This window comes from Bos indicus x Bos taurus, chromosome 6, assembly GCF_003369695.1.
Source record: "Bos indicus x Bos taurus breed Angus x Brahman F1 hybrid chromosome 6, Bos_hybrid_MaternalHap_v2.0, whole genome shotgun sequence".
Lineage (NCBI taxonomy): Eukaryota > Metazoa > Chordata > Mammalia > Artiodactyla > Bovidae > Bos > Bos indicus x Bos taurus.
Genome location: NC_040081.1, coordinates 57,380,177 through 57,402,629, shown reverse-complemented (window position 1 = coordinate 57,402,629; position 22,453 = coordinate 57,380,177). Strand labels below are relative to the sequence as shown.

Below are 22,453 nucleotides of genomic sequence, written 5' to 3'. Positions count from 1 at the left end.
GGATTTGGAATAGCTCAACTGGAATTCCATCACCTCCACTAGCTTTGTTCGTAGTGATGCTTTCTAAGGCCCACTTGACTTCACATTCCAGGATGTCTGGCTGTATGTCAGTGATCACACCATTGTGATTATCTGGGTCTTGAAGATCTTTTTTGTACAGTTCTTCTGTGTATTCTTGCCATCTCTTCTTAATATCTCCTGCTTTTGTTCAGTCCATACCATTTCTGTCCTTTATCGAGCCCATCTTTGCATGAAATGTTCCTTTGGTATCTCTGATTTTCTTGAAGAGATCCCTAGTCTTTCCCATTCTGTTGTTTTCCTTTATTTCTTTGCATTGATTGCTGAAGAAGGCTGTCTTATCTCTTCTTGCTATTCTTTGGAACTCTGCATTCAGATGTTTATAGTTGACATTTAATGCTGCAGAAGTTTAAGGTGTACATCATGCTGATTTGATACACATATGTTACAAAATATTACCACTATAGGTTAGTTAAAACCTCCATCTTATCATGTAATTACCATATTTTTTGTGTGTGTGTGTGGTGAGAACATTTAAGATCTATTCTCTCAGTAACTTATAAGTATATAAGTATTAGTAACTATAATGACACGCTGTACACTAGATACCCAGAATTTATTCATCTTTTAACTGGAAGTTTATATTCATTGATGGGGTTCCCTGGTGGCTCAGATGGTTAAGAATCTGCCTGCAATGTGGGAGACCTGAGTTCGATCCCTGGGTTGGAAAGATCCCCTGGAGAAGGGAACTGGTACCCAGTCTAGTATTCTGGCCTGAAGAATTCCATCGACCGTATAGTCCATGAGGTGGCAAAGTGTCAGACATGACTGAGTGACTTTCACTTTATACTCACTGACTGACATCTCTCTATTTCGCTCACCCTCAGCTCGTGGTAACCACCACTGTACTCTCTGTTTCAATGACTTTGGCTTTTTTAAATCCCCTATGTAAGCGATATCACACAGTATTTGTCTTTCTCTAACTTATTTCACTTAGCATCATGCCCTCAAGATCCATCCATGTTGTCACAAATTACAGAATTTCCTTCTTTCTCATGACCGAGTAATATCCCATTGTATCTGTGTACCTTGTCTTCTTTACCCTTTCATCTGCTAATGGACACACAGCGGTTTCCATATCTTAGCTATTGTGAGTAACTGCTGCAATGAACATGGGAGCAGAAATACTGGGATCTTGTTTTCATTTCCTTTGTATATATACCCAGAGGTGGGATTGCTGGATCACACAGTAGTACTGTTTTTAATTTTCCAAGAAACCTCCATACTGTTTTCCATGCGGCTGAACCAACTTCCATTCCACCAACAGTGCACAGGGTTTCCTCTTCTCCAAGCCAACACTGATCTTTTGTCTTTTTGATGACAACCATTCTAACAGGTGTGAGATGATATCTTATCGTGGTTTTTCTTTGCATTTCCCTGATATTAGTGATCCTGAGCACCTTTTCATGTACCTGCTGACCATCTGTATGTCTTCTTTAGAAAAATGTCTACTGAGTTCCTCTACTCATTTTTGTTTTTTTTTAAAGACCTCATTCAGCATCATGATCAGACTATTACATTTAGCAATCAACAGCATGGGTGCAAAAAAAAATCTACATTAAAACTCTTTGTTGGAATGCTTTATACTTTTCAGAGAACAGAAACTAAAATAATCTGTTACACAATTAGTCACAAGTACAGTCCTAGAGTTTTTTGCCCATACACGTGAGTATTGTCTAAAACATGTCTTCTTTGTAGCACAGCCCCTGCCACCACTGTGCTTGGCTGAGTTCACAAATCTGCTATAACCTGTAGCTTCCCTGTCACTTCTGTGGCTCTCCTCTCCTGCTAAGCATTGTTTCCTGGCAATAATTAAAACCTTCTGCCAATGCCATAGCTACTGCTGTGCTGGAACCACCATAGCCACCTTGGCTTCATGGTTTGGCAAAGTATTGGCCTCCACCACCTCAGGAGCCAGAACTTCTGTCTCCAAAGTTTTCTTCTTTCATGGGTCCAACATTTGAATATTGATTGTTGTAACTGCCAAAATCATTGCAGCTTCTGCCACCTCCAAAATTGCTTTCATCATTACCAAATCCATTATAACCATCCCCACTGCCACCATATCTGCCACCACCACGGCTGCCACCAAAGCCACCTTGACCACAGAAGCTTCCTCCATGACCAAAGTTGTCATTCCCGCCAAAACCACCTCCATGACCACCACCAAAGTTTCCAGAACCACTTTGACCTCTCTGGTTGGATGAAGCACTAGCCATCTCTTGCTCAGACAGGACTTTTCTCACTTCACAGTTGTGGCCATTCACATTGTGGGATTTGTGAATGACAGTCTTGTCTACGGAGTCATGGTCATCGGAGGTTACAAAAGCAAAGCCTCTCTTTTTGCCAATACCTCAGTCGGTCATGATTTCAATCACTTCAATTTTCCCATACTGTTCAAAATAACCTCCCAGGTGATGTTCTTCAGTGTCTTCTTTAATACCACCAACAAAAATCTTTTTCACAGGTAAGTGGGCACCAGGTCTTTGCGAATCTCCTCTTGAGACTGCCCTCTTTGGTTCCACAACTCTTCTGTCCACCCTGGGTGGCCTTGCACTCATGACTGCATCCACCTCCTCCACCGTGGCATATGTGACAAACCCGAAGCCCCTGGAGCGCTTTGTGTTTGGATCCCTCATTACCACACAGTCTGTGAGCATTCCCCAATGCTCAACATGGCTCCTCAGACTCTCATCAGTTGTTTCAAAGCTCAATCCTCCAGTGAAGAGCTTCCATAGCTGTTTGGGCTCTTTGAGAGACTCTGACTTAAACATGACGGCAGTGAAGTGGGGGTGGGGGGGAGACTTCAACAATGCTTTCTCGGTGGTGTCCGTGGGCAGAGAGCCTCTACTCATTTTTTAATCAAAATTTTTTCTCTTGAGAGGTATGAGTACTTTGTATACTTTAGATATTAACCCATTACCAAATATATACTTTGCAAATAATTTCTCCCATTCTATAGGTTGTCTTTTCATTTTATTAATTGTTTTGCTGTGCAGAAGCTTTTTAGTTTGATGTAGTCCAACTTGCTTATCTTCGCTTTTGTTGCTCCAAATCTCGTTTCTTTCTAATGATAGACAGATCAGACATCTCTGAGTCACCTCCAGCCCATCCTGGTCATGCTCTTTTTTCATAACCAAAATGGTTCATCAAAGCTAAACAAAGCTGATGCTGTCACTTTCTACCAATCGTGAAGCTAGCCTTTCCTTTCTCCCTGCTGCACAAAACTGCAGTCATGCAAAAGAACACATCTCTACCATTATAAAAAATGTCTAAAATATAACTATAGCTATAGCTAATTGTGTGTGTCTGTGTGTGTATGTATGTATGTGTATATATACAGCTTCCTGGGTAGCTAAGCTGGCAAAGAATCCGCCTGCAATGCAGGAGACCCCAGTTCAATTCCTGGGTCAGGAAGTTCCCCTAGAGAAGGGATGGGCTACTCACTCCAGTATTCTTGGGCTCCCCTGGTGGCTCAGACCGTAAACAATCCACCTGCAATGTAGGAGACCTGGGTTTGATCTCCGGGTTAGGAAGATCCCCTGGAGGAAGGCATGGTAACCCATTTCCGTATTCTTGCCTGAAAAATCCCCATGGACAGAGGAGCCTGGCGGGCTACAGTCCATGGGATTGTCAAGAGTCGGACATGACTGAGTGACTAAGCACAGCACAGCATATATATATATGTATATGTATATGTATATGTATATTCTGGAGGAGGGCATGGCAACCCACTCCAGTATTCTTGCCTAGAGAATACCCATGGCAGAAGAGCCTGATGGGCTACAGTCCATGGGGACTGAGGGACTAAGCACAGCACACACACACACACACACACATATATAAATATATATATATATATAGACAGGGAGATCAAAAGGGAGACTGAGTTTAAAAAGATATGTGGGGTCTTCCCTGGAGGCTCAGTGGTGAAGAATCCGCCTATCAAGGCAGGAGACATGGGTTCAATCCTTGATCCGGGAAGATCCCACATGCCATGGAACAACTAAGCCTGTTAGCCACAACTGCTGAGCCTGTGCTCTTGAGCCTAGGAATTGCAACTACCAAGCCCACACACCCTGCAGCCCATGCTCCACAACAGGAGGAGCCTGAGCACTGCAACTAGAGAACAGTCCCCATTTGCCACAACTACAGAGAAGTCTGCACAGCAACAAAGATCCAGCACAGCCATAAATAAATAAATAAAATTATTTTTTTAAAGATAAGTGTAGAAAGGAATATATAAATTGATTACATATAAACACATTTGTTTATATAATAAAAGAATAAAATCTATAAGGCTATACACCAATCCGTTCATTACTGTTGATTTCTCTCTAGGAGGTGGGACTAAGGGAGAACTTTTAACTGTAACTGTATTGTACTATTTTTTTATATTCAGCATAAATGCCTTTATAATCAGAAAAACATTTTATTTGGGGGGAAAAAAGTTTATGCCAAAAAAGATGGGCTCAAATCACAGCCAAAGGGAAGGGATTTAACCTATATACCACAAAATTACTGAGAAGTAGACTACTCAGCTTTAATGAAATCTTTCCCACAATTCTCATCAATAATGCCCCTAAATTTTGTGTTCATCAAATCCAGAGAACTGTGCAACAGAACAGAGAGGCAGTGAATATTATCATGAACAAAGACTCTGAGGGGAAAAACACTCAGTAGGGATAGGAAGAGAGCGATGGTGTCTAAGACTGAAATTCTGGCTGAACAAGAGAAATCTGTATTGATGAGGAAGGAAAGGAAGAACAAGGAAATAAACTATTAATAATATGGCTGCATAGGGAGATTCCAGAAGAGATTTGGCCAAAACATTAAAAATAAAAAAGGAGGACCACACCCTCCAAGAACAAATACAAAAGGTAACATCCACTCATACATTCATGAAGCAACCCCCTGTAGCAGGCATGGTTCAGGTGCCAGGGTCTAGCCTGGAACAAGACGGGCAAGGGCCCTGTTGTCTTGTTGCTCCGGCAGGTCAGGGTTCTGTAAACAAGGAAGCATACAAACCATCAAGATAGTTCCAGATGATGATAAGTATTACAAAAACATTTTGTAGGGCTTCCCAGGTGGCGCTAGTGGTAAAGAACCTGCCTGCCAATGCAGGCGATGTAAGACATGTGGGTTTGATCCCTGGGTCGGGAAGATCCCCTAAAGAAGGAAATAGCAACCCATTCCAGTATTCTTTCCTGGAGAATCCCCACGGACAGAGGAGTCTGGGGACTACAGTCCATAGGGTCGCAAGAGTCGGACACAACTTAGGACTAAACCACCACCACCACAAAGACATTAAAATCTAATGAAGTGTCAGTGATTGGTGTGGGAGTACTTTTGACTGGGAGGCTTGAGGATGAGGCTGAATTGAGTTCATAACAGTCTAAGGAACCAACCACATGAAGAGCTGGGAGCAGAGCTCTCCAGGGAGAGGCAACAACAAATGCAGAGACCTCGTGTGAAGAAGGAGGTTGTCACATTTCAGCCATGTGAACACCAGGGTGGCTGGGGTCCAAAGAGCACTGAAAAGAGTGTGGGAAATGAGGTCCATGTGGAAACTCTAGCAGAAATACAGGATTTTAGTCCAAGTACATCAGGAAGTCCTTAGAGAGGTTTTTCAGCAGGAATTGGTAGCTATTCTAGAGGTGCTCTGGATGCTAGCTTGGTGGAAAGAAGAAGCAAGAAAGGAGACAGGAAGAAAAGTTAGGAAGTACTGCAACATTCCACATGAGAGATAGTGGAGTCGTGGCCTCAGGATTAGCCATGGAATCAGAGCAATGACAGATTTGGAATGGGTCTTGAATAATTTGGATGACAGTGTGAAGGAAAGAGAGAAATCTAGGAGAAAGATGACTCCTAGATTTTGGCTGTAGCAACTGCCATTGTCACTTAAGAGCTGCAGAAGACTGGAAAAACCACAGGTTGGTGGGCAGTAAATTCAAGAGTTCTACTTTAACCATGCTGAGTTCAAAATGCCTATTTAATGGCTAAGTAGAAGTCAAGCTCAGAGTTGGATAGATGAGTCTGGAACTCACTGGTGAGTCTAAGCAATAAATTAACTTTCAGAGTCTCCATCAAATAGGTGGTATTTACTGCTATGATGAGTTCATCTGGAAAGCGTGTCAAAGAGAGAAATGCAGAAGACAGTCTCAGATCAGATCAGATCAGATCAGTCGCTCAGTCATGTTTGACTCTTTGCAACCCCATGAATCGCAGCACGCCAGGCCTCCCTGTCCATCACCAACTCCCAGAGTTCACTCAGACTCACGTCCAGCGAGTCAGTGATGCCATCCAGCCATCTCATCCTCTGGCGTCCCCTTTTCCTCTTGCCCCCAATCCGTCCCAGCATCAGAGTCTTTTCCAACGAGTCAACTCTTCACATGAGGTGGCCAAAGTACTGGAGTTTCAGCTTTAGCATCATTCCTTCCAAAGAAATCCCAGGGCTGATCTCCTTCAGAATGGACTGGTTGGATCTCCTTGCAGTCCAAGGGACTCCCAAGAGTCTTCTCCAACACCACAGTTCAAAAGCATCAATTATTCAGCGCTCACCCTTCTTCACAGTCCAACTCTCACATCCATACATGACCACAGGAAAAACCATAGCCTTGACTAGACGAACCTTTGTTGGCAAAGTAATGTCTCTGCTTTTCAATATGCTATCTAGGTTGGTCATAACTTTCCTTCCAAGGAGTAAGCATCTTTTAATTTCATGGCTGCAGTCACCATCTGCAGTGATTTTGGAGCCCAGAAAAATAAAGTCTGACACTGTTTCCACTGTTTCCCCGTCTATTTCCCATGAAGTGGTGGGACCGGATGCCATGATCTTCGTTTTCTGAATGTTGAGCTTTAAGCCAACTTTTTCACTCTCCACTTTCACTTTCATCAACAGGCTTTTGAGTTCCTCTTCACTTTCTGCCATAAGGGTGGTGTCATCTCAAGGGACGTACAACTCAGAATTAAGAAGAGGAAAAACCAACTAAGGAGACTGTGTAGAAACCACTATTAGAGGCAAAGGGAAAACAGCAGGTTGTGATTTTCCAAAAGCCAAGAGAAGAGAATGTTTTAAGACAGAAGAAACAATGTCTTGTCAACTACATCGAAGTTACTGGATGAGAGAAGTACAGAGAAGGGACAACCAGATTTCACAAGCTACAAGTGACTAGTGACATGTAGGAGCCATCAGATCAAGACAGAAGCCCAGTTGGTAAACCAAGGAAAAAAATGGGGATTTCCCTGGTGATCCAGTGGTTAAGAATCCACTTTCCAACACAGGGAACATGAGTTCCATCTCTGGTCTGGAAATATTCCACATACTGTGAAGCAACTAAGCCTGTGAGCTGACTTGTGAAGTCTGATTCCTAGAGCCCAGGCTCCACAAGAGAAACCACCACAATGAGAAGCCCTCACTCTTCAACTAGAGAGTGGCCCCCCGCTCACCGCAACTAGAGAAAGCCCACGTGCAGCAATGAAGACCCAGCACAGCCAAAAATAAATTTAAAAATATTTAAAGCAAATACCTTCCACTTAAACAAATTTTTTAAAAAAATAAAATGGGCGAGTAGAAGCAAAGGTAGCCACCATGGCAACTCTTGAAAAACGGAGCAGAATATTGGACCAGTTACTGGAGGAAGCTGGGATGTGAAATGGGGCTAGAGGATGGCTTGTTTTTAAGACGGGCGATACCAATACTTAGAAGACCAAGCAAAAGCAGACCAAGAATTTCAGTTCTGTGTTATTTTTCATATCATTCTTTAGGAACCAAGCAGATCAGCATCAGTAGGACAGGAAGTCTTATCTGACTTTCTCTTCCATTGCTGCTGCTGCTAAGTTGCTTCAGTCGTGTCCGACTCTGTGACCCCATAGACGGCAGCCCACCAGGCTCCCCCGTCCCTGGGATTCTCCAGGCAAGAACTCTGGAGTGGGGTGCTATTTCCTTCTCCAATGCATGAAAGCGAAAAGTGAAAGTGAAGTCGCTCAGTTGTGTCCGACTCGCAGCGACCCCAGGGATTGCAGCCTACCAGGCTCCTCCACCCATGGGATTTTCCAGGCAAGAGTACTGGAGTGGGTTGCCATTGCCTTCTTTTCAGTTAGAGGCCAATAAACAGACTATTAAAAATTTTCTGGGTACTGGAGAGGAAAGTGATCGGAAGACATCAACATGGGTTTAGCAGAAATGAACCACTTCATATAATACTTATGGATCAAGACACTGCTTGATTTTTTACACGACCACTGTGACAGCCTCCTAACTGATCTCCCTCTTCTATCTCATCTCTCTACTTCAAAATCTGAAAACAAATCTAGTTATTTCACTTTCCGAATACCTCTCATGGCTGACATAGCACAACCTTTTTAAGAAAAATACCCAATATCCTTAACAAGGCAGATCAAGCCCTATAAAATCTGACTCCAGTTTTTCCTTCCTGTCACATCTCTGACCGTGCAATTTGCAAAACATCACATCATAGCAGCTCCAGCCACAATGGACAACTCTGTACACCTTTGTCCCACTTTGGCTTGATGTGCTCAATCCCCTACTTGTCCATGAGTGCGTACTAAGTCACTTCAGTTGTGTCTGACTCTTTGCGACCCCATGGATTATAGCCTGTCAGGCTCCTCTGTCCATGGAATTCTCCAGGCAAGAATACTGGAGTGGGTTGCCATGCCCTCCTCCTGGGGATCTTCCCAATCCAGGGATTGAACTTGTGTCTCGTATGTCCCCTGCACTGGCAGGCGAGTTCTTTACCACTAGCGCCACCACTTAGGACGTCCATTCAATCTGCACCAAACTCATCAGCCTGGGAAATATCTAGAGGATCTTCAAAACCCACTCAAATGTCTTCCAAATTACATTTGGAAGGTCCCTCCAGAAGACAGAGCTATGACGAAGAACTAAACATTTCAGGAAACAACTTCATTCCAGTGTAAGAGATTTAGGGACAATTCAGTTTTCTGAAACAAAAGGGGACGTTGTCAGGTACCATGTGTGGACACAGGAAGTGATGACTTGCCAGGTGAAACCTCCAGCCATGTCCATTGTTCAATACGACCCACGTAATTATTTGATGGCTATCATTGTCAGGAGGAGCCAAAAGTCAGCCTCTAGAAATTTCTCTTGTTTCTAGTTCTGCCCTCTGAAGCAATTGAGAAATTGTCTACTTCATTTTGTATACAGCAGCTTTTCACATAGCTTCAGGCACTCATTATGAGTATACTAGGCCTCCTCACGGTCTCTCAAATTTGCTCTTTTATAACTTACAGATGTTTGCTAACTCCCAGCCGTGCAGCCTTCAGAATCTATATTTGGCATATAAAGCATCATGCTACTTCTTAAGGGGACAATCATGGCTTACTTGACTTTGAACCCTAGCACCCAGCCACATAAATGTACATTAGTTGCATTTCAAAGAAAGAATTAATGTAAAATCTGTAACATTTCAAATACATCACTTGAGCACAGGAAAGGATGACTTCTGATGTTCTGCTGAAATTGAAAGCAGCTCCTTTCCTGCCCTGAAGTCACATGTGAGTTTTCTGGTACATCCTGCATCGAAGTCCTCCCCTAAGCCCCATTCCTAATCCAGCCTCTTCTGAGACTTTCTCTGAACGGGGCTTAGTCTCCAGTTGGCTTGCTCTGGTTGGTGGTTCAGGATCACAGGCTGCAATTAGTGTGGTGGACACTGAACCATCCAGAAGGGGGAAAAGCACTCAAAAAAAAGAAAAATTAGAAACAAGAGATTTATCTCTTTCACCATATTCCAAACTAGCAGCCCTCAGAGTTCTTAACCACTGTAATATGTACCTAGAATTAAAAACAGGTCCTAGTGTTTAATGTGATTTTTTTTTAAAATAACTTTGAGCAAAATTCTATCACTAACAAATAGAAAGCAGCAAAGGAAAACAGAAAATCTGAACTCACTCTGTGATAAACATTCAAATTATTTCCGGAAATCTTTTCTAGGTAGCTTCTCCAAGGCTGACTAGTACAAGATGCAAGCTACATATGTAATTCAAAATTTTCTTGTAGGCACATTCATAAAGATACAGCAAAAGATGAAATTAATTTTATTATTATATTTGATTTAACCCAATATATAGAAAATATTATGATTCAACATGCAACCAAAATAGAAAATTATTGAGATATTTTCCATTCCTCTTTTCCAACCAAGTCTTTGAAATCCACTGTTTTAACACTCACAGCACATTTCAGATCAGACCTGCCACACTCCAAGTTCTCAACAGCCGCAGACAACTACCAATGGCCGTCCTGGACACTGGAGGTCTAGGCTATAAATAAGTTCTTCTAAGACACAAGTCAACTTTAGGTTCACGACACTTGTAAAGTCTATTCTTAGGAACAGATTTTTATTATAAACATAATTACCAATGCAAAGCAATCAGGGGAAAATGCAAAGCTATAAAAAGTGATATGCATTGAAAATAGATGTCTAAAGAAATTATCTAGACACCGATCACAAGGCGGATGCTTCTGAAACCCTCAGACTCATCTCTCAAAGTAAAAAATATATTGCATAATCAATCCTGTGTCATGGACCCAAACCTTCCAACAAATACTTTGGAGTTCATGCAGTCCAGGACATTCTTTTTATAGATGAAAAAGAGTCCCTGCCAATCCCTGTACCAAGCAACCGGCTTCTGTCTAGTGTGACAGACAGTCAAGTGTTGATGGGTTGACTCAGACACACTGCTCCATGCACCCATGCCCTGGGTCATAGCCACTGAGTGGGCCCCCAGATGAAATCTTACATAACAACCAGGATGGGATAAAAGATGCCACGTGGCAATTTTAACATCCATGAAAAAATCCTCCAAAACATATGCCACATAGCCTTCTCAGAACCATTCCCTGAGTAGCAAAGAAAGACTCTTGTCTGATATTTAAAATTATGAACACTCAACGCAAAAAGGCGCTAGATTGGAAGAGCTGCAAAATCATATTATGCTCTTCAGAATAATCACCCTCAGGAACAAAAACACTCCAGCTCAGTGTTATAATTTCGATCTTCACTCCAGCAAAGAAAGGAAGTAATGAGCCAGCAAATATAACAGCCAAGCAAGAGATGCCATCGAAGCCAGCCTCTATTGAAAATCCTGAAATAAATGATGCATATTTTAAGTCACTAACTTAAAATTCCAAGCAGATGGGGAATTATTAAGACAAATGAATGATGGGTAAAAGTGCAACCGGAACAAAGCTATGATCAAAACCAAAATTTTTTAAATTGTTAATTAAATCATAAAATTCAGCCAAAGCAACTTGGGCTTATATAAGGGACTTAAGTATTAAACCTGCTAATCACAGGAAAATAACTTTAGACCACCTTTTCAATTGATATGCAACATAATGAATCCAGAGAGGCTCGGTGGGGTAGCAGTCCATCAGTTACTGAGAAAGATGGTGTGCTTAGAGGGTCTCATGTGAGAATACATTGGTTCTGTACCAGAAATTTCAAAAGGAAACGTTTATTGTTCTTAAATTAAATTCACCAATAGTTAAGCACTCTTCAAACAAGCAGTATGTGAGCCCACAGAGTTCAGCCTCGGATATAGCTCACTTTCAAGACATGCGGTTTCATTGCCAAAAATCATAGAAAAGGAAACCCATTCTTTCAAAGGACACTGACATTCTCTCAATCATGCCTTCCTCAGCAGCACTTAGAAAAGTCTTTCTAGAAGTAGACTTCTTTCTAGACCTTCCCATGCAGTCACCCCAGCTCCTCTATCCCTTACCCCATGCTCCTTTGGCATACTTTGCTGTCCTCCTCATCCCTAAGGTTTTAGTACTTCATAATTTTCCAGCAAAAGATAACATTTCCTCCTTAGAAAAGGGAGAAATGAAGCTAGCAAGATTCTAGTAAATCCACAATGCTCTTAGGGAGGGTGGGGGAGGGGAAGCTCTGCTCATTCATGACATCCGTCACAGTTACGAAACCCCCATGTTGTGCCCAGACTGGACAGACTGTTGTGCCCAGATGAGCCCTAACTAAAATGTTTGAAAATCCAGGACAGGTTACAAGTATAAGTCAGCTGAAGAAGAGTGGGTCCTTATAGCAAAACTACTCCCACACACCCCAATTTCTGCCTTACCCCGGGTCCCATGAACTGTCCATTCCCTCACCTAACACCAGCCTACACTTCTCCTCCATTTATTACTGGCTCAATAATCCTTGTCATTCCTCATTCAAAATCCATTCTTTCCATTCATTGACATAAAACAGCAACATACACAGTCAGAAGCCCCAGCCCAACACTTCCACTGCCTGCAACTCAGTGCTGGAAATTCTTTTAAAGGAAGCAGAGCTTTTTACTTTGTGGATTTTTTAAAGAAAATTAAAAAAAAAAAAAAGAATTAAAATGTAAATACTCTTCCGAGTGATCTAAAGTAACACTCAAGTGAGTGGCCAAGCTGATGTTCTTCTTAGAAGAAACAAAGCTGAAGAACTGGAGAAGGAAAGAATATTGAGATAATTCTCTTAGACTTTATGCTTTTCCTAGGGCTGAGTCCAGGAGGAACTCTTGATTTCTTCGTCATGTGATGGGGTAAAGACCTACTCAGGGTCACCCACGTAGCTATTTGTCTTCCAGAGTGGATTTTTAAAATTTCCTGCCATGGATTCTAACTTTAAACTTTAACTCAGAACCTTATGCTACTGTGTCCACATGTGTTTGGAGGGGTGTTCTTGGATGCTATGAGAAAAATGTAATCCATGGTTCAATAAATTTAGAAACTTAATGGACAAATGTACAGTTAAAGAGTGGAATAGAAAACATATTGTTTCCCTAATACAACAGTTTTTAGAGTGTGGTCTGTATAATTCAGTGAACCAATATTTTCTGAATAACCACTGTATTATGTTACAGAATCATTCATGCTTAAAATATTCATTAAAGCACAAGACAGACTAATGGATTTTAATACAACAAAGTGCAAAAAGTACTTTGATATGGTTCCAGATTGCACACTGCAACAAACCTTTAAGAAACTGCATCTGAAAAAAAAAAAAAAGAAAGAAACTGCATCTGTGTAGTTTATGTACAGCATTAAAGAAAAATATCCATAATTTTCTAAAAAGGCTCAAAAATATTTCTCCATTTTCCTAGTTCATATCCATGTGAAGCCAAATTTTCTTAATAGGCTCAACCAAAACAACATATCACAAACAGAATGAGTGGAGAAGTAGCTGAGAATTAATAGTTGACCACTAATCCAGATATGAAAGAGATTTGCAAAAAACCAAGCAAACAAAATTAAACAATGCCAGTTTTATCACTAAAATTTTGGGGAAAATACAATTGTTTTTACAAAAAAATATTATTCAGGCTAACACATAGAGAATTTACTATCACTTTTTAAATTAATACCTTTATAAAATCTCTGTTTTAATTTCTAATATAGTCTAAGTATTAATAGATACAACCCACATTAATGCTCTTTGGGATACTGAATAATTTTTAAGAATGAAAAGCATCTTCAGATCAAAAAGTCTGAGATGCTGCCCTAATGTATTTTGATCATGGAGGCCCTTCTCTGTGGAACATCTTGGGTATATTCTATGAAGCATACAGTGGGAAACACAGTCTCATGCTATGCTTATAAAACTATTCCCTATCACGTCTCTTCTCAGACCTTCTTCAGTAAGTTAATCTATATGCTGTTCAAAGATTTCTTCTCATCTCACACGGTGGTTTTGTCCTTATGATTCTGGCAGTAAATGCATATATTCTCCTCTGGCAAACACAGGTGGATACTGATCTCACTTATTTAGAAGAGGGCTAATAGCATTATTTATCTGAGCAAACATTACAAATAGTCTGGAGAAATAATGACACAGGTTAACTTGCTCCCACAGCAGATAATGCTCTGCGATAAGATAGGGTGCCAGGATGACCCAAGAACACAGCATCGTGCCAGCTAGAATCGGTGCCAGTTTGCTTCACCATTCAGTTTTCAACAAGAGAATCACTGATTGAGATGCCTATGCTACAAATTACTCTTTTATGAAACAAGCGGGATGATAGCAATTTATTACTCTGAGTACTGGCAATTTGTGTTTGTAAAAATTGTAAGCAAGCCAAAGATAACTTAAGGATGGATTCATATTTCTACCGTGGCTTTTTAGAACATAGAGTGAGGTCAATTCTCTACTTTCAGCACGACTCGAAGCCCTAGTTCCAGAATTTAGTTATAAATCTCTTCTTCCTGTCAGGTAGCTGAATGACTGGCTGGAAGCCTGTTCTCAGATGGCTATAAAAGATTTTGGGAAAGAGTCAGAAGTATAAAGTACTGAACAGCTATTCCGTGCAGAGACTGCCCCCAAGGAAACAGTCCTTATATAGAGCTGGCGTGGAGAACAGGCTGTACAGTCCTCTAATTTTCATTCTGGAATTTGCCCAAATAAGAGCACCATTAAGGTCACTTATGCAGTTTTGTTTTGTTTTTGTTTTTTTTTTAGTGTCTGGTTTATAAAAATGTTGCTCAAGGTTGACCAGGATTGTATCCTGAGAGCTGAAGATGCTCATCTTGGTCTTTTTGTTTTTGCTTAAGATTTGAAATGGAATTAGTGTAAAATCTGCTTCTGATAAAACTTTCTTTAATTAAAATTTTTATTGGCATTAATGCTTACTAGTTTCAGGTCCCATTCTAGTTCATGTAGTCCTCCCAGCAGCTCTCTGAGACAGAGACTATAATTACCCCATTTTACAGATAAAGAAACAGACTCAGTGTTGGCTAAGGCCACTGACTTTATAGATGGTAGACAGGACTGGAGTCTAGGAAGTCAGTCCCTCTGAGCTCTGAACCAGGCTGCGCTCCCACCTGAGATTCATGAACAATAACATCAACTGCTTTTTAATAAGAAGATATCCAATTCTCTATGTAAAATAGTGGTTTTAAAATCCAGGTGAGCCATTATTTCAAAAAGCCTTCCTTATACTCCGGTGTGTTGAACTCCATTCTCTGAGTTCCTGACACACATCCTGGCCACAGACTGAGTTGTGTTTAACTGCCTGGCGAAAACCTTGAATTTTAAAATGAGGTTTGTGCACCCTGGAGGGTATGAAAAAAAAAAACAAAACAGTGTGGTGTAGGGACAAAACATTAGCATTTCTCTTTATAGTTACTGACATTTTTTTTAATTGGAGGATAATTGCTTTACAATGTTGTGTTAGTTTCCACTGTACAACAACATGAATCAGCCGTGAATCCGCAGTAAGCATATATACAGCACCTCCCTCCTCACCTCCCTCCCACCCTGCCAGTTCCATCCCTCTAGGTCATCACGGAGTACCAAGCTGAGTTCCCAGTGCTGGACAGAAGCTTCCCACTAGCTATCTATTTTATACAAGGTAGTGTATGCATGTTAATGCTATGTTTACCCCAAGGATTGGCATTAGCATCCTCAGAGTCTGCCTCGGTGCGTGTGGAAACAGCCACATAGGCCCCCCACACAGGCACACAAGGCACTCAAGACGAGCGTGGGCACTCCTCACCAGCAGAGTTAACACCCTCCCCTGCTTGTCAGCTTCCTGAAGCTGTACCAAATCTCAGTTTACATAGGCACAATTGAGAAAGAGGCTGTCAGGATTATATTTTCAACCATACCTAAACTAACTCTCACAAAACAGCCAAGTGGCTTCAAAGGAGTCCTGCAGAGAACTGCAAACAAATGCTAACAACAATATAAGCACAAATAAACAAGAAAATAGTAGAGCTGGTGATATTTTTATCATTTCTTTTATAATATTCTTCTCAGCCATATCATGAGATATAACAACAACAAGCCAGTGAGGATAGACTTGAAGGTGGCCAAAAGAAACAAAACAAAACGAAAAACAACTGAAAGTATCAAAACTTAGATTCATAGCCACTACTCTTTATGAATGGTCTCTGCCTAAGTGAACATGATACTTTGGGAAACTGGCTAATAAGACTCTTAGACAGCTTACAAATAAATATATTTTTGTTAACAGCATCAAGAACATAAAACTCGCTGATCTAGAACTTTGCTACTCAAAGTGCAACCTGCAAAGGGGCAGTGCCCACATCATCTGTCAACTTGTTAGAAATGCAGTCTCAGGGTCCATCCCAGACCTACTGGATCATATTTTGCATTCCCCAGGTCATTCATGGGCACATTTCCGCTTGAGAAGCACTGCTCAGGACACACATCTTAAATGATCTGAATCCTAGTGGTTCAGCTCTTCTGTATACGTTTCGAAAGATTTCTCTGTTGAATTTTTGAACTCATAAACTTCTCATTTTAATAAAATATCTATTATCAAATGATCTTAAAGATTATAAAGAAACCATCCCCATAAACCAAAATCCAGTGAAATAATCTTGTATAATGGCAGCATTAGCTCCTTATTAATTCAGTACACATAAATGCTCTAACCCCATACAACAAAGACCTTCCAGCCACACCCATCTTTTTAATCCCCACCTCCACTTACTTTTGTTTGATCATCGGCTTTGAACACATAGCAGATACTCTGCTGATTGGCTGCATCATTTTTAATCAGACAAGCAAAATAACTTGGGTCGTGACTATTGTGAATCAGTTTGTGAACTCGTTGAGGCTTACACTCGAAGATACTGGAACAGATCAATGGATCCCATTGTTGACTTTTTCCTGGCTCAGGCTCACATCTCAATCCAGAGGGCGAAACACAAAGGCGGACTGGCTTGGTGCCAGGCTCCTTTTTGGAAGACTGCCCGCTGAGCCTTCGCACCTCTGCCACCACCCACGGCAGCATGGGCATGGTAGTCAGAGAATGCACAGGCAAGGAGCCCACCAGCTGGAGGCCGAAGTCCACGGAGACCTCGTTAGGGAATGGGTGTTTCCTTGCTGTGAAGGTTATTGGTTCCATGTTGGGAAAGGTCTGGAAACTCAGCAAAACGTTGCCACTGTTTTTCTATTTTAGACCAAGCAATCTATTTCACATGCTTCTGAATCCTGTGGGAGAAAAACAGAGGCATTAGAATTTAATGAAGTCATGGCAATAGCTACTTTCAAAGAGATTATTTCAGCACTTGAGAGTCTGAAACCCAAATAGATGAAGAAATGGATATTAGCTCAAATAAGCTGCTCTGCCTAGAAAGAGCTTTCTTTAAATTGTATTACATATAAAACCTAAAAATGCTGTAACTGTCACACTCACTACGGGTTACAAAGCTCCCAGTGGGAGACTCCTGTTAAACACAAGCCTCATAGAGCCAACAGAGGCCAGCTCCATAGAAAGTAATATAGTGCTGCTTGGACGGCTTTAAACCCTACTGTATTATTTAACGTACATTACAAGACATTTTTTTAAGATGACTGAATTCAGTACTGGTGGCTCCCCCGAAATAAGTAATCTTGCAAGAAAAAAGTCAGCTATCTATCATGACAGTCTATTGAACTGGACTAGTTTTCAACAACTGACCTTATCACTTATGATACCCCTGGATTTTTAAAGGCTCTCCCCAATGTAGCCCAGAGGTTCTGAATCACGAATTCAAATTCCATTAACACATACTTGGTGACTATTACATTCTAAACACCATCACAAATATTTTGTTTCATTCATGTACTATACACACCCCGTGTCTCTTCTCATCAATAGAGGGTGTTTTTTGTACGAGATTCAAACTCACTCAAGGGGTAATTTTCCCTTCTCTATGGGTGACTTTCAACAACCACATTTGATGTATCGTAGCTTACTCCTTGGAAGAAAAGTTATGACCAAACTAGATAGTATACTGAAAAGCAGAGACATTACTTTGCAAAAAAAGGTCCGTCTAGTCAAGGCTATGGTTTTTCCTGTGGTCATGTATGGATGTGAGAGTTGGACTGTGAAGAAGGCTGAGTGCCGAAGAATTGATGCTTTTGAACTGTGGTGTTGGAGAAGACTCTTGAGAGTCCCTTGGACTGCAAGGAGATCCAACCAGTCCATTCTAAAAGAGATCAGCCCTGGGTGTTCTTTGGAAGGAATGATGCTAAAGCTGAAACTCCAGTACTTTGGCCACCTCATGCGAAGAGTTGACCCATTGGAAAAGACTCTGACGCTGGGAGGGATTGGGGGCAGGAGGAAAAGGGGACGACAGAGGATGAGATGGCTGGATGGCATCACTGACTCGCTGGACGTGAGTCTGAGTGAACTCTGGGAGATGGTGATGGACAGGGAGGCCTTGTGTGCTGTGATTCATGGGGTTGCAAAGAGTCGGACCCAACTGAGTGACTGAACTGAACTGAACTGAACTGAGTGCCCTTATAAGAGACTTAGAGAGCTCTCTTTCCACTTCTACCACGCGAGGACACAGGGAAAAGTGAGCAGTCTATGAACTAGGAAGCCAGCCATCACAAGATTCTGAATCTGCCAGCACCTTGATCTTGGGCTTCCCATCCTCCAGAACTGTAAGAAATCAGTTTCCATTGTTTATAGACTACCCAGTCTGTGATATTCGGTGACAGCAGCTTGAATGAACTAAGATAGTCATTCAAATCCGTTCTTTACTCTATTACTACTTCTTAACTGACTTTACATCTAAATAAATCTAACTTTTTTCTCAACTGGAGAAAAGGTGCCCCCACACTCAATCCAGCCTTCTTGTATTTCTGAGAGTAACTCAACCAACACATACAATTGATCATATCACTCTTCTGCTAAATCCTTAATCACAGCCCCCATAAAATCTACTCTTTGACATGGCATATAGGATCTCTTCAGAATCTGGACCTTTCCATATCTCCAACCATGTATACTCCTCTACAATGCAGCTTTGGGAGCTTTCCAGGTGGTGCAGTGGTAAAGAATCCAGCTGCCAATGCAAGAGACGCAAGAGATGCAGGTTCAATCCCTGGGTTGGGAAGATCCCCTGGAGTAGAAACTGGCAACTAGTTCCAGTATTCTTGCCTGGAAAGTTCCATGGACAGAGGAGCCTGGTGGGCTAAAGTCCATGGGGTTACAAAGAGTCAAACATAACTGAGAGACTGAGCACGCACGCATATGCACATGCAGCTTTTGGCTCTGAAGATAAGTAACTGGACACGGTTCCCCACATGAGATGGGATTTCTCGTGCCTGTGTGCCACAGCGCATACTGTTCTCTCTGTCAGGAACATAATACCTGTCATGAACTGTAGAGAGCCCGAGAGTTTACCCTGCTTGCAAACTTACAAGTCAGGCTGCCACAAGTTAGCCTCCTGATAGAAGACATGCGACTCCCAGGTCAGACTAAGGATAATTTATTACTCAGAGCAATAGCAGTAGCCACAGAGGCAGCATTGTGGCTGGCTCCCTGACCTTCAGTTCCCACAGGCCAGGTGACATCTGTATCCACAGTGGGTTACAGGAGAGGCACCTGAGATTTGGAAGCCTGACTATTTTATAATAAGGAGTAAGCATGTCTGTCCTTAAATTCTAGAGTGTCTTCCAGAGAGGGACACTATTTCTATCTTCTTTGGCTGTTTGCTATTGAAAAAAATCGAAAAGGTGATCCAGAACAAAGCAGTCGGTCCCTCTGCTCATAAAATAGCATCATGGACAACCCAAGGAGACTCTCCCAATGAAATGAAAAAAATAGGATCATTGACAACCCAAGGAGACTCTTCCAATGACCCCACTCTTGTCCTCTAACCTAATCCCAACTCACAGACAAGTCCTAGTTCAAGCAACTGTCACCTCTCTCACCCATGGTGATCCGGGGCAGCCGCCGTGACCTGCTGCACTTGTACCTAAACGTCTGAATAGGTGTCCCTAAACAAGTCTATCAGCGTCTTAAGCTCATGAGGTTTGGGGTTTCTGAAATCGGTATTCAAATTCTAAACCATTTCCAAACTGCAACTGAAGCCTGTTCTTTTTACTCTTATGTTTACTATGTGACATATATGCATATATCCAAAGAATGAATTTTTATAATTAATTTGAACATGGCTAAAAGCTAATTTTTTAATTTTAGATGTTTCAAAGTTTAGAAATAAGCCCATATTTTATTTAGAGTGCTAATATATTTCATAAAAGTGTATTCCCTATCTCTTTTCTTTTAAAGTAAAGCTTCTCTTGATGATGAAAACAGACTTAAAGCTCATATAACCCCATTAATAAAGGTCTCTCCTTTTTTTCTTTCTCTCACCTACAGGTGAAAGTGGCATTAAATGTCTAGCTCAGCTTCCACTCCTGTAACTGAATCTGCTTCAAGTTCTAACCGTTGACAGCTGCTAATCCCAAGACATGTTTAAAGAAGTGACTAGAATTATTACAAAGGATAGACCCAAGATCTATCAATGAGAATAGATGAGGCAGCTATTAATATGGTGGCAACCAGTGTAGCAGAATTACTTTCAGTTTTCTTGTGAGGGAATACAAGAATGCTTCTGCTGCTACTGCTAGTCGCTTCAGTCGTGTCCGACTCTGTGCGACCCCATAGACGGCAGCCCACCAGGCTCCCCAATCCCTGGGATTCTCCAGGCAAGAACACTGGAGTGGGTTGCCATTCCCTTCTCCAATGCATGAAAGTGAAAAGTGAAAGTGAAGTCTCTCAGTCGTGTCCGACTCTTAGTGACCCCATGGACTGCAGCCCACCAGGCTCCTCCGTCCATGGGATTTTCCAGGCAAGAGTACTGGAGTGGGGTGCCATTGCCTTCTCTGGAATACAAGCATAAAGCAAAACAATTACACAATCGAGTCATTTCGATTATTTGGTAAATAGTCATCAAATTGGTCCTGCAATTTCACTGTCAAAACTATTTGGATGCCTCAGATTTTCACTTTTCAACCAGGAAGGGCACATGTTAGTTTCTCTGTAAAAAACAGATTGGACCTTAACACCTTAACACTGTCAATAAACTATCAAATCGTAAGTTCTACTTCAGATAGAGTCCTAATTATTTATAAGTAATTCAGATTCTGCTGACATAAGATTCATGGTAACTTAGATTCGGTGAATAACTAATGTTCAATGAAAAGTTACATAAAACAGAAGAACCATTCAAACAATCCTAACAAACCATCAGATTATTTTTAAGCCATCTCAGTCCACATCACATGCATGTAACCTGTGACCATCCTTGCGGCCTCAGGGAGAACCATCTATTCCAGGAAGTCTCCTGTGCTTCATGTCTCAGAAATACTCTGGTCTATTATTCTGGTGAGCATCTAATAGTCATGTTCTCAACAGCAGAGTCATCTGTGCAGAAGTCCTACCCCTCCTAGAGATCTTCTGTGTTCTACAACAACTCCTGCCCACCACAACCATTAACCATGGTGGGACCCAAAACACAAAGACACTCTTTTATCAGAATAGTCCAATAACCTTGTTTTTGAGTCCTGCCATGATAAATACCTCTGGAAGCATGTATATAAAATCACAAAATTTTAAAGCTAGAAAGGTCCTTTAAAGCCACTCAAATTTCTTTCTTACATGCAGGAAATGAGGAAACTGAAGAAGCTAAATGGTTTGTCCAAGTTTGGTGACAGAATTAGGACAATACAAGTCCCTGACTCCCTTCCAAGCGTGGCAAAGAACCTGTTTTCTTACAAAACACTTTCAAGTGTGAAGTTGAGAAAACAAATTACTTTTCTAAATCTCAAGTTTACTCTTACAAAAGGATGGAACAAGACCATCCCCAAGTTTTCTTCTGTCTCTAAAATCTGGTGAATCTCATTTTCATAATGTAAAATACCAAATGTCCCTGAGACTGTGTGGGGATAGAAAGCTGCTCCGATCTTCCCTTAAGGAATATAAATGTGGGAGAGGTGCATGAAGACAGCCTGGGGTTTATTGATCAAGAAGCGAGAAAGGGGATGGTGGGAGTTAGCTGGCTGCCATTGGGAGTGCCCTCTCATCCCAGCACCCATCCACTCCCTCCCTCCCAGTTAACCACAGGGAGTAGGATGGGGACTTTCCTGTAACCAGCCATAAACTGCAGCCCCTACCTTCTCAGACGCTGGTGGGAGGGGAGGAGAGTGAGATAGATGGATGAAGGGAGGGCTATTGGAAGCTTCTAGCTCCAGGCCAGGTTAGGAACCAGTCGATACTGATTAGCTGACAGGGACCTGCCAGAGAGACAGGAAACCCCCAAGGACACTCATTTCCCCTTGAGAATCAACAACCTTTTTTTTTTTTTTTTTTCTGTTCTTTACTCTAGATGGAGTAGCTTGCAGCTGAGCAGGATTATTCTGCCACTTGAATACTCTAATCGCATGCAGTGAGATCACTGGCTTGGCTTGGCTATTTGTCCATTTCCTGCACAGAATCCCATCCAATCTGAGAAGTGTGATGCTCACTCAGGAATTGCTCATAGGTCCCCAAAATCTTTGAAGCAGTCAGCTATTTCACCAGCATGGCTATTTCACTGACT

The 22,453-nt window shown here is 41.6% G+C and overlaps 1 protein-coding gene and 1 pseudogene across 7 annotated transcripts in view; both read right to left on the bottom strand.

Annotated features, from left to right (window-relative positions):
* Positions 1–22,453, bottom strand: part of TBC1D1 (TBC1 domain family member 1) — a 226,723-nt gene that overhangs the window by 198,685 nt on the left and 5,585 nt on the right. For all 7 annotated transcript variants that reach the window (XM_027544253.1, XM_027544254.1, XM_027544246.1 and 4 more), the window contains exon 2: positions 16,567–17,069. In XM_027544253.1, coding sequence (XP_027400054.1) covers positions 16,567–16,983 — 417 coding nt within the window. In that variant the 5' untranslated portion in view covers positions 16,984–17,069. The remainder of the gene's footprint in view (positions 1–16,566; positions 17,070–22,453) is intronic.
* On the bottom strand, positions 1,574–2,963 carry LOC113894203 (annotated as a pseudogene).